Below are 13251 nucleotides of genomic sequence, written 5' to 3'. Positions count from 1 at the left end.
AAAGGGTAACTACACCCCCTGATTTTAGCTGACTTCTCCCTCCGCTCAAATTTGAAAAATGCTAAAAGATGTGAGGAGTAGTTTTAGAGGGGCAGTGAGTGATGTATGGGTTTAGGGGCAGGGCAGGAGGAAGAGCTGATAGGGCTGGGCAGTGTGCCTCTGATAGTGGTGAGGCTAAATCCAAAAATAATAATAAAGGGTTCCTCAACAAAAACTCTGTATTTCCCACTATCTATAGTACATAACACCATATCAAGAATAGTGAGGAATTCTGTGTGTGCAAGGGACACGGCTGGCGGTCAATACTGGATGGTGATGATCTTTGGGACGTCATGCAGATACTCTCTGTAGATACAATTCACTCTGCAATCCCCAAATGCCAAAAAAAGAAGCCAAATATCAACACCAAAGACCATAAAAAATGTTCACAGAACAGTTTTTTCTTTTTTTATATGAGTTATTTATTAAGGTATTAATAATTAGTGTGCACATTAGGCAGTTTGTTGGGTACAATCAAATGTATTTGTTCTGCCTTCACCACACGTTTGCGAACAGAGCTATGCAGACAGCTAAACACTTTTTCAAAAAGTGGCCAAGAAACATGAAGACTTAGACTTTAAGCGTTTTTAATGAAAGAGGGGGAAAAAAAAGAAAAAAAGGAAATATGGTTTATAGTTCCAGTATCGACGTACAAATAAATGAATAACTAAGATATACAGCAAAGATAATTACAACTGAATCGCCTGGGGGGTTGCTACAACTTATTACAGTCCAGTTAAAGCCATTACAAACACTAGAACAGGGAAGTTAGCGTTAGTTATGTAACGAGGGAGCAGACGGGAGGCGGACGTAAAAGCAAGTAAGACAAACAGATTTGATAAATAACAAACAAACAAACAAATAAGGAGTAAAAGAGGAAATATATACGTAAACAAACAAGGAAAATAACAAAGAGCTAAACGAGATGAATAAATAACTAAACAGGGCTAGAAATATATACAAGGGAAATAAACAAGGAAATATACGTGATAAAAAGGTAACTAGAAATCAACAAGAGAGTATAAATAAAAAGAACCAAGGAACGTAGAAATAACTATAGCAAAAACATGGAAAGACAGACAACAGAGGAAGGTGCAAAGACCGACGAATAAACACGGACAAAAGGGGACTATTTATAAACTACGGCCCGCGGGCCATTTGCGGCCCGTTTCCTTTTTTGGAGCGGCCCCCGAGGTATTTTAAATATAGAATGAAAGTCATGCTGTTAAGCAGGTTTTATAATGTGAGATTCAAAGTTTGAACGCTAGGTGTCACAAATGGGCCAAAGAATCTAAAAGCGGAGAGGGTGCGCATTTCTAGCGCAGAAAAACGGGGAAAAAGAGTCTAAAAGCGGAGAGAGAGCGCATTTCTAGCGCAGAAAAACGGGCCAAAGAGTCTAAAAGTGGAGAGAGTGCTCATTTCTAGCGCAGAAAAACGGGGCAAAAGAGTGTAAAAGCGGAGAGGGTGTGCATTTCTAGCGCAGAAAAACGGGGCAAAAGAGTGTAAAAGCGGAGAGGGTGTGCATTTCTAGTGCAGAAAAACAGGCCAAAGAGTCTACAAGTTGCCGTAATTAAGGAGTTTAATATTAAGAGACATCATGAAATTAAACATCAATTTGAAAAATCTTAGTTTACACAACACTGTCAAAGATAAAGGTAGTAAGTCAAGTAAAATGGTGTGTAAATGAAATAATCAGGAAAAATGTATTATTTAAAGTGGTATATTTCATTATTTTTTTATTACAGAGTCTGTGGCCCGTGACTTCAAATATATTTCTCCTTCTGGCCCCCAACAAAAAAATTTGGACACCCCTGCTCTAGATTAATGTACTAGAACAAAACATCCACTACAAATAAAGCACAAACAGTGTACAAAATGTAAAATAAACAAATCACTTACAGATAATGCCCGAACAAAGAGAAAGACAAGCTGGATGTTGACTTACACTTGCATGATTCTATAAGACCTATTCAGAATACTTCCCAGTGGCTCAGAAGGAATTGCACCACTAGAGGGGGCTAAAGCCAATGCTAAGCATGAGTCAGAATAGTAGTTCTATAATTATCTATAAAATGACAGACTGTAGTCCTTCAGTTTCTCTGCACACTTTATCATCCTTCAGTGGAGCACAGAGGACCACCACACAGTACAGAGCTGTGCTCACTGCCTAAGACAAACTGATTTGAAGCTTCTGTCTCTGACTCTCTGACATCTACAAGGTGGAGCAGCTAAATAGAATGACTTAATAAAGTGTACAGTGAGGTGGTACAGTGTTTAAAAACTCCAGCAGCACTGCTGCATCTGATCCACTTGCACCAATGCAACACACTGTACTAACATACCACCACCACAACCACCATGCATGGTTGTGATACAGGTGAAAGAGCATGAATAAGGGTTGGCCTGGCTTGAAATCAATATTGCATCCCTCAATCCCTAGTAAACAGCCCCTCAACATTCACTGGAGCCCCAATTTTGTATTTTTAGCCCAAGCTAAACTAGAGACCTGACCTAAAAGAGTGTACAGGTTCAGCTCCTGTGGGTTCTGATCCCTGAGCTGCCCAAGTTATCTGATATGTATCATCTTTTAGCTGCCTGAGATACAGGTTGTGCGAGGCGCAGTGAGACATCCACAGCACACAGCAGCCACAGCCTCGGAGCATTGCCTCAGACCATACCTGTCTCTCTCTTCTCCATACGGTGCAGTTGGCCCTGAGGGACGCACCAACAGCGAACTGTAAACTAGTGAGACAGGATGATGATGCTGCCCTACTTCAGCTATCTGAGTACAGTAGCTGCCTCAGCAGTGTCATCCCATTTGTGGCACCTCTTTGCCTCAAGGGAAACAACAACAACTTCCTTTGAGGTTTTTTCTCACAGATCCATCCAGAACAATGATGCTCTAACTGAGTTCTAACTGCATTTCCGCCACCTACACAGCACCTGATTCTACCACCAAAATGTGAATGTATTGTAACTCTGCAGTCCAGTCACATTATTGTGAGCACCTCCTTGTTTCTACAGGGGTTGGACAATGAAACTGAAACTCCTGTCATTTTAGTGTGGGAGGTTTCATGACTAAATTTGACCAGACTGGTGTCCAATCTTTATTAATTGCACATTGCACCAGTAAGAGAGCAGAGTGTGAAGGTTCAGTTAGCAGGGTAAGAGCACAGTTTTGCTCAAAATATTGTAATGCACACAACATTATGGGTGACAAACCAGAGTTCAAAAGAGGACAAATTGTATCTGTGACCAAGACAGCAAGTCTTTGTGATGTATCAAGAGCCACGGTATCCAGGGTAATGTCAGCATACCACCAAGAAGGACCAACCACATCCAACAGGATTAACTGTGGACACAAGAGGAAGCTGTCTGAAAGGGATGTACATGTGCTAACCCGGATTGTATCCAAAAAACATAAAACCACGGCTGCTCAAATCACGGCAGAATTCAATGTGCACCTCAACTCTCCTGTTTCCACCAGAACTGTCCGTTGCCACAATAAATTATTGTGGTCTAAAACCAGGTGTTTCAGTTTCATTGTCCAACCCCTGTACTTTCACTGTATATCATATATTTTATCAGCTCCACTCAGCATAAATGGGGACTTGAGAAAATTAGGAGTCTTTTTTCAGCACTGCAATGACACCGGCATGGTTGTGGTGTGTTATTGATGTGGTGTGTGTTGGGCTGGTATGAAAGGACACAATGCAGCAGTGCTGCTGTAGTTTTTAAACACTTTAGTCTAACTGCTACAATGAGAACATACCACCAATCAGAAATTTCCAGCATCCTTTGTTTGTTTTTTGGGTTTACTTCTTGCTTTTCTTACGATGGCATTTAAGGGCCATTCTTAAAAACAATAAAAACTGTTCACTTTGAGAATTCAGTCGTAATATTACTAGATATAAGTCATAATATTACGAGATTTAAGTCGTAATATTACGAGATTAAATTAATAATATTACAAGAACAAAGTCATAATATTTTGAGAATAAAGTCGTAATATTTTGAGGAAAATGTAGTCCTAACTGCTTGGACTGCAGTTTAAGAGCGAAGCACTGAGGGAAGGAAAAGGAGCATTTTTCACTCATGATCTGTTACAGGGCTGCTGTGATCACCATCAGTTATCTAGTTATATTTCTAACCTGCTGATTATTGATTATTAAGGCTCTAGAGTTACAGTTAGATAATATAGTGTCCAGATATTCCTGTGGTGGCTGAACATTGTCATTTTGGGGATACAGTAATTGAAAATATAAAGTTTTCTCCAATATACACTGTAGGACTGTAGATATTTTACGTTCATGTGTCTTCTGGTTATAACGTGTGGTTATTTCCAGATGGGTGGAAGCTGGCATCAGCATCAAGATAGCACCATAGGAACCAAATACTGTTGGACTGCTTCATTTCATTTCCCTCTCTCTTCCTACTGCAAGTAATGACTTTCTGACCCCACATTATTTTTTTTTCTCTCTCTCTCTTTCTCCCACTCTCTCTCTGTCTCTCCCTCCCCTCCCTCTTTCTATTAAGGCTTTGGATGGTAAACATTCATTTCTGAAGTACAAATTGGAGTGCACTCTCCGGCCAGTGAACTTTTGTGAACTTGAAGGAAAGCTGTGTAAATATCTCCATGCTGACGACACTGAAGAAATCATGTTTAAAAGAATAAATGATCGTCTCTCCATCATTTTTTGTTCTTCAGATGTTTGTTCTTTGCCCTGCATACATAGTGTGTTTTATCTTTATCTAATAAATGGGCTGATCAATATTTAGCTTTGATAATTAGAATATCGTCTGTATATTTATGCACTCCGGACAGCATTGTGCGAGTTTATGGATGGTGGTATTTTTCATTATGTCTCTGGCAGGTTTTATATATAGAGAATGAGTGGGTAGGGGAATGTTGTAGCCTGTGGCTGTGAGCTGGGCCTCGCTGGTCCCTGTAGGAGGATTCTGGATTGATTTCCAGGGAGAGTGAGATAAGCGAGCCATATGTGTGTGTGTGTGTGTGTGTGTGTGTGTGTGTTTTTTTTTTTGTGTATGCCTTTGTGTACACTGGTGTGCGTGTGGCTAAATTTGGTCTCTCTGTAGAGGAAGCTGTGATGGACGGCATCGGACTCGTATCGGGTTGTATTTTTTACAAAACAGCAGAGCTGCTATATTCTTTCCTTTAAACACACACACACACACACACACAAACACACACACGCACACACACACACACACAAACACACACACACACAAACACACATACAAACACACACATACACACACACACGCACACACACACACAAACACAAACAAACACACACACATACAAACACACACATACACACACAAACACACGCACACACACACACAAACACACACACACACACACACACACACACACACACACACACACACACACACACACATACAAACACACACACACACACACACACATACAAACACCCACACACACACAAACACACACAAAGTTCACAAATGCAGTACCGACCAACACAGTGCATTCACATCACCCCCCACCCAGCCAGCTAATGCATAAGGTATGAATCTATTGCACCATCACTTCACTTTCACTTATGATCTCCACATTGAGATCTGAGGGGAATTGAAAAAAGAAAGGAAGGTGAAGGCAAATCAAATTATGCCAATGAGCTGGAAATCTTATTACAGTTTTTCTCGATTGTTTACACACAAATATTGGTACTTGAAACACAATGACCACAAAATGTAACTCATGCACCAACCCCCTGAACCAATTCTGCTAAACTACAAGCACAATTCCTGCTTTACACTCAAATTGCAGTTCTAAAACACACTTTTTCCAAAACTCTACACACAATTGTCACGAAGAAAATCTCTTGTTTTCACAAGGAACACACTGTTATTCAAAACTCTAAAGTTAATTGCCCTACTATGCACACTGACTCCTCACATGGGCAAACACCTAACACACATGTTTCCACTCAGCAATCAGAGCTTTAGCATAAAAGGGCAACAGGTGAGCTCTTCTGTTTTGGAGCAATGGAGCCCAATGTTGTAAACAGAGGCAGAGCCAGAGCCAGAGGAGTGAGAGTAAGAGGAGGACGATGGGGAGGACGAGGACGAGGAAGGCCAAGGACAATCATTTCTGATGAGATCCGAGCCACTTTGGTTGACCATGTGGTCAACCATGGCCTAACAATGAGGGAGGCTGGGCAAAGAGTACAGCCAAATTTGAGCAGGTACACTGTAGCATCCATCATCCGGACTTTCCGCAATGAGAATAGGTAAGAAATCTACTCTCACTACAAAACTGCAGTACTGCATATCAATACAGTACTCAATGAGTACAGTAGTACTGTATTACCTGTGGACTGTTCTGTAGGACATTGTGTTTCGAGTATTTGGGAAATGTATTCCTACACAGTATTTACAGTATTGCACTCTTTGTATTGCAGAACTGAAAGATTACCAACAAGAGGTGGACGGGGCCGTCTTCTGTCTCCTGAACAGGAAACAGAGATCATGAACATGGTTCTTGAAAATAACGCCATTACCTTACGGCAAATACAAAGAAAAATAATAGAAAACAATGAGATATTTCAAAATATTGATAGGGTAAGTTTATCAACGCTGGACCGTGTCTTGCACAGAAATAAACTGAGGATGAAGCAGGTCTACAGGGTGCCATTTGAGCGCAATTCAGAAAGAGTCAAAGAATTGCGATATAACTATGTGCAAGTACGTCCTATACATTCCCACCCTTGATGCATACTGTCAACATTGTATATATCATACATATTTCTTTCTATTATATTGTAATCATAATGATTGTGCTTCACAATAGTGACCGCTCCATGTCTACTTCTGATATTGTCATGTGTGTTTCAGAGAGTCCTTGAGCTGGAGGTGGATGCAGTGGAGCACCAGTTCATCTTCATTGATGAGGTCGGATTCAACCTCACAAAAAGACGAAGGAGGGGAAGGAATATAATCGGCCAGCGTGCCATTGTTGAAGTCCCTGGCCAGCGCGGAGGGAACATCACAATGTGTGCAGCTATGACCCACCATGGCATCATCCATCACCATGCTACCCTTGGCCCCTACAACACTGCCCATCTGATCACATTCCTGGACACCCTACACAACACACTCATTCCACCAGATCAGATAGACGGCCCAGAGCAGCTCAGGTACGTTGTCATTTGGGACAACGTAAGCTTCCACCGGGCTGCTCTGGTTCATAACTGGTTCACTGACCACCCACGCTTTTCAGTTGTTTATCTCCCTCCATATTCTCCATTCCTCAATCCTATTGAGGAATTTTTTTCTGCCTGGAGATGGAAAGTGTACGACCTAAATTCAGAAACGCGTATACCCCTTTTCCAAGCTATGGAAGACGCATGTGGAGATATAGCAGTTGATGCTTTTCATGGCTGGATTCGCCATACTAGGCGATATTTCCCCCGCTGCTTGGCCATGGAAAACATTGCTTGTGATGTAGATGAGGTGCTGTGGCCAGACCGAAACAGAAGAGAGGATGCAGCATAGTTTATTTTGTTTTGTTTTTTTATTATTAACTGTATACAGTAAAATCTTCTGCACTGTATGTGCAACTTTGTGTCGGTTGGGATGTACACTGTGTACATTGTTTTGTGGGAAAAATAAAACATGTTTGTTACAGTATATTTGTGTGTTCTGAGTATAAAAACAATATTCTAAAATATTTTACAACGCACTTATGTATTTAATGTCTGTAGTAAGTGTAACACTGAACAAAAAGTCATTATGATGAATGGAGAATGGTGTTTTACACTGAGCACATCAGTGTTTAAATGCTTTTTTTAATTGTCTGTTCATATGATAGTTTGTGTGTGTCATCTGAACACAAAATGGCCTTTTGTGAAGAGATAAAACTGTTTTGAATGTAAAGTTTCATTTTGCAGGAGAATTGAAGGGTTTTGCCCATTGTGTGTGTGTTTGTTGGATTTGTGTGTAGAGTTCTGAGAATACGAGGCATGTTTTCAGAAATGTGTGTAAACAATCCAGAAAAACTGTAGTATGCCATCTAGTTTTGCACCTGTGGGCCCTTTTGTTTTTCTTTCTTTGCATTTGCTTAGTTTTTTTTTTTTCACATATAGATGTATATAGCCATGCTGTTATGCAAAGACTTTTCAGTTGAAGCAAAACAATTCTTAACCTTCAATGGAAGTCAAGGTATAAACAATTTTATTTCAAGTACGTTGGGCTTGACATGATTTTACCTTCCATACATAATGTGAGTAAGGCAGGACTTTTGGGGGCATTTCTATTGGTCCTTTCCTAATAGAATAACAACAACAAAAAATAATAATAATAACATACACCAGATTCAGATGATGTCAAATGTGAAAATGAATAAGTTTGTGGTTTTTAAAAGGCATATACAGCCTAAATTAAATTAAATTGTCTCTCTTTCACACACACACACAAACACACACACAAACATAGACCTGGTCAGAATAATGGATATGTGTAAATACAAACAAAAAAAAGACAACTTTGTAAAAATTCCATTAAATTGAATGTAAGTTATTTTATTATTTTATTTTATTTATTTATTTTTTGCATCAGTATGTCATTATTTTACTCAAAATATTATTTAAGATCTGATGTCCTTTGAGATCTGAGAAGAGGTGAGTTTGATTTTACTTTCTCTTCCTATAATGAAAACTAAAAATGGTCTTCTGACGGGAGAAGTTCAAACAAGTTTCAAGAAAATTGCTGTTTCCACTTTTTTTTTACATTTTATTTTTACATTTTGAAAAACTAGTTTTAACTGGAAATTGTGTTTGAGTACAGTACACTACTACATATGACACAATATTTATTGTATTAATCATTCTCAAACTGGCCCTCAGGGACGTGAAGATGTTTCAGATGTATCTTCGTGAAATTAACCCACAAATTGACTTAAAAAGTTAGTAATGTTCACTTGTATAAACTTTTAGACACCTTTGATCTCTTTTTTTTCTCATCTCCCCTCTTTCCTAAAAATGAATAATAAAAATGAATAATAATAAAGCAAATTATCAACAGAACATCATCTCTGTAGGATTGAACCTATTTTACAAACTCTCAGTTTTACATAAAAATACAATCATTTTAACGTGTCATTAATTAATGATTGGAAACAAACATCAATTGTGTAATTGTGTTAAATGTTTAGAAAAGGAAGTAAAGAATAGTAAAGAGGTGTCAGGAATACCCAGGCAGGGTGACGAGGAAAGCAGACACAAGTGCAGGTAGGGTGAAATCAATAAATAATAATTTAATAAATAAATAACAAGTAACAAAGAAACAAGAAACAAGTAAACACTTAAATACGGAACAGGGAGATATATACAAGGAACAAGGGAGTGAACCAAATAAATGAAACTAGATAAACAAATAACCAATAACCAAAACAAACCAGTAAGACTAGAGAACATAAACTAAGCAAAACAAGAAGTACTAATGATAAACAAACAGGGAGTAAATAAACAAAGAAACAAACGAGGTAAGAACACAAAGAAACTAGAAACTACCAAGAATAATCAAGAAGATAAACAAAACTAAACAGGGCAGGCATATATATTTACAAGGGAAAACAAACAAGAAGCTAATACTAGACAGGGAAAAACTAGGCTAGACAATAATAAATAAACTAAGCAGAAAGGAACTAAACACTAAGCAGGGAACTGGGGAAACGAGGAAGAAACAAGAAACTAGAAAACTAAACAAGAAATAAACACGGAGCAAGAACTAGGGCTATGAAACGCAGAGAAACACAGAGAGACAAAACAACAGTGTTGGGCACGTTACTTTGAAAAAGTAATTAGTTATAGTTACTCGTTACTTCTCCAAAAAAGTAACTGAGTTACTAACGGAGTTACTCCACTATAAAAGTAACTAGTTACCAGTAAAAGTAACTATCGCGTTACTTTTATTATTCACCCGTCAAAAAAAAAAGGAAATCAATTATGTATTCACTATTATTATTAGAAAAATAACAAACGAAAATAAACCCAAAATGTTGACAAAAATATAATCTAACGAATTACAAAAAATAAAAACGAAATTCTTCACAGAACCAAAGAAAATTACTAAAACATATAATACTGAAAAAAACGGAAAAACGCGTCTGGGGATGGAGTTAAACAAACCAAGCCACACTCAAAGGAAATATGTATATATAAACAAAACAAAATAATGGACGAAAACAACAATCTAATGACCATTAAAATAGTATTAATATAACAGTTTCACCAAAAGAGAATAGAGCTTAAGCCAGGCGGACACTGTGCGATTTTTGTAATCGGATGCGTTCTGGAGAGCTCAAACAGCACGTTTGAATCGTTTGTCGTGTATGAACAACGCCTGTGATTCATCTGCACACACTGTACGGTCCGACTGACCTGCTGCGACGGGGGAGCTTACACTGCACGTCTAAACGCAGCCCGTAGGCGGAGCTTTCTTTGCGTACAAACTCTCGCTTCAACACAACATGTCGCCTTGCAAAAGAAAGCGCTTAGCTTTGCTTATTTGTGCCCTGTTGTGCGCTGAAAGTCCACGGAAGAGACGTACATGGACTCGCAGGTGGCTGAGGCGACGTGGACTCTACGGGTTGTCCGTTTTACAGAAGGAGAGTGCATAGAAAAATGACTGCGCCTCAGGCTGCAAAAGAAACACCAGCAGCTTAAATAAAATAAAATAATTTTATTTTTTATTCTGTTTATTGTTTATGTAAAAACTGGTTTTGCAACACTGAATATTAAACAAGCAATCGATTATTCACACTGGATAGGGACCCTCATTTACAGTGCCGCTGAGCATTAACAGTTTAAAAGGGATTAAAAAAATATATAAAAAATAGAAATAAAAACTGACATTTATTATAGACGAATAAAATATATACGTAAAAAAGGAAAAATAGGACCTTTTAAAAAGATCATAAAAATTGACATAAGGTAAAAAATGTATATCTTATGAAGATATATATTTAATGATTTGATTAATAAAAGAAGAAAAATAATTAAAATGAATAAATAAAAAATATAAAATATAAACTCATTAAAAATAACCCAGGCTTTCTGCAGAATAATCAAAGTTTCAGTTAGTTTCAGTTTCAAATCATGAAAACAGCTCACCAAAACCTCAAACTATTCTTTATATTTGACAATATTTACTTACAGGTCCTTTGCTTTTACTTACAGGCCCTTACTTATTTTTATTCAACTGAATTGAGTTTTATATTATCTGTAGCCTCGCGCTGAATTCAGCTCCACCCTGCGAAAGAGAGCGAGAGAGAGGCGCAGCGCATTTTGTCCAATTTATCTTGATTAATTATCAGTACATTTATTAGCTTTAGTAAGTTTAATAGCATTAATTTTACTACACTTCTCCGACCTTATTTATTAAAACGTTTATTTTAGAAGACAGAGGTTATTCTGCGCGCAATGCCAGGTGCTGCGCTAAGCTGGGTTTGCGTGCCTAATATTCTGGAGCACTGGAGAGATTTTAATTAATAAATTAATATATTTATAATTTTAATAAATTTGCCCTGGCGAAAAGGAACGAATTATAAAATATAGCTTTATATTTCTGTGCATGTTTTAAGTTTTATATAATTGACGGGCAGCACCAGACGCTGACAATGTGCTTTATTTTTCAGACATAATAGCAAAGTGAAATAAAATAAATTTATGTTTGTCAAAGTTATTTTCTCTTTTAATTTATCTTTTCAAAAACTCCAGCTATTGACTGAGAATAAGCATATGTTGAAATTATTAAACAGCAGAATGCCTGTGTCTGCTATATTAAGCTATAAGTCTGTGTACCGAACATAAATATAAATCCTTATAACTGACAAAAATAAATATGACTAATAATAATTTATAGTTACTGTGCAGATTTTTGGGAAAACAGGTCCTGACCTTAAGAAATTGGCCTGCAAAATAGCTCACACTGTGAGACAAGCGACCAATTTCTGGCATATGAATATTTATACTAAAACTAAATTATAAACACCTGAACACAGTTTAAAATTCCGGTGACGTAGAACGCCCGAGTGAGCCGCGGTTGGCTGAGTCCGAGCGTGTGGTGTTGACAGGGGCATGCTGGGAGGTGTAGTTCCGGACCGGGGATTGTCCATAGACAGGAACGGCAGAGTCAGAGAAAGGAACTACAGAGTCTGTGGCAGGCGTGACAGTTCCCCCCCCCCCCCAAAGAGTCAGGGCAGGCCGAGGAGCGAGGCTGCCCGGGACGACTCGCAGCCAACTCCCCGGTGACGTCTCCGGGTGACCTACTGACGCCACAACGTTGCTGGACCGAACTGGATTTCCTTGGGCGACCTCTCGGACAACTACCAGGACGGGCACCTGATGAGCTCAGAGATCGGCATGCAGGACGGACCCTGGGACGAGCGCTGGACGAACTGGGAGATCTGCGTCAAGGTCGACCTCTAGGACGAGGAGCCGGTTTCTCGGGGTGACGCTGATGGAAATCAGCAACTAAGCCAGGATCTGACATATGAGAAGCAGGGATCCAGCTCCTCTCCTCTGGACCATACCCCTCCCAGTCGACCAGGTACTGGAGAGTGCCGCCACGAGTCCAGCAACTGCCGAACAGCATACATGGTCGACTCATCAACAGTCACCGGAGGTGGAGGAGTTTCACCAGGCGTGGCCTCGTCCAACGGATCTGAAATAACAGGTTTAAGCAAAGAAACATGGAACGAATTAGACAGACGAGAATGACGGGGTAAGTCTAAACGATAAGTAACTTCATTGATTGTTTCAGAATCTTGTAAGGGCCTATGTACTTGGGAGAAAGTTTTTTACTTCCCTCTGAAGTTCGAAGATCACGAGTAGATAACCAGACTCTGTCCCCGGGTTGATAGGAGGGAGTTTCTCCACGATGGCGATCCGCTTTATCCTTTTGGCGACGAAGGGCAGTCTCAATGCGTTGATGAGTATGTTCCCATACCTCCTCACTTCTCTTCATCCAAACATCGACAGCAGGGACGTCGGATGAGACTCCTGACCAAGGCATGATTGGGGGTTGGTATCCTAACATGCACTGGACGGGGGTAATTCCAGTAGTAGAGCTTGTAAGGGAATTCTGGGCTATTTCAGCCCAGGGGAGGAAACGAGCCCAGTCTTTAGGATTTTCAAAACAGTATAGTCTAAGGAATTTACC

At 39.2% G+C, this 13251-nt stretch overlaps 1 protein-coding gene across 1 annotated transcript; it reads left to right on the top strand.

Moving 5' to 3' along the window:
• Positions 1-5715: 5715 nt before the first annotated feature.
• Positions 5716-12544, top strand: LOC125799097 (uncharacterized). The gene is made up of 4 exons (XM_049475057.1): positions 5716-6320; positions 6492-6774; positions 6925-7524; positions 12284-12544. Exons 1-4 carry the CDS (start codon positions 6076-6078, stop codon positions 12542-12544), a joined length of 1389 nt encoding a protein of 462 aa, XP_049331014.1. The 5' UTR covers positions 5716-6075.
• The last annotated feature ends 707 nt before the right edge of the window (positions 12545-13251 follow it).

This window comes from Astyanax mexicanus, chromosome 2, assembly GCF_023375975.1.
Source record: "Astyanax mexicanus isolate ESR-SI-001 chromosome 2, AstMex3_surface, whole genome shotgun sequence".
NCBI classification, from domain to species: Eukaryota; Metazoa; Chordata; class Actinopteri; order Characiformes; family Acestrorhamphidae; genus Astyanax; species Astyanax mexicanus.
This window is presented reverse-complemented; position numbering and strand designations above follow the sequence as displayed.

What these genes read in the sequence shown, in the direction of transcription:
- LOC125799097 (XM_049475057.1), top strand. Translation starts at nt 6,076, where the DNA reads ATGGAGCCCAATGTTGTAAACAGAGGCAGAGCCAGAGCCAGAGGAGTG. An exon ending in TGCGATATAACTATGTGCAA is followed by an intron (nt 6,775 to 6,924) that starts GTACGTCCTATA and finishes TGTGTGTTTCAG; the next exon opens with AGAGTCCTTGAGCTGGAGGT. An exon ending in GCTTGGCCATGGAAAACATT is followed by an intron (nt 7,525 to 12,283) that starts GCTTGTGATGTA and finishes CCCCCCAAAGAG; the next exon opens with TCAGGGCAGGCCGAGGAGCG.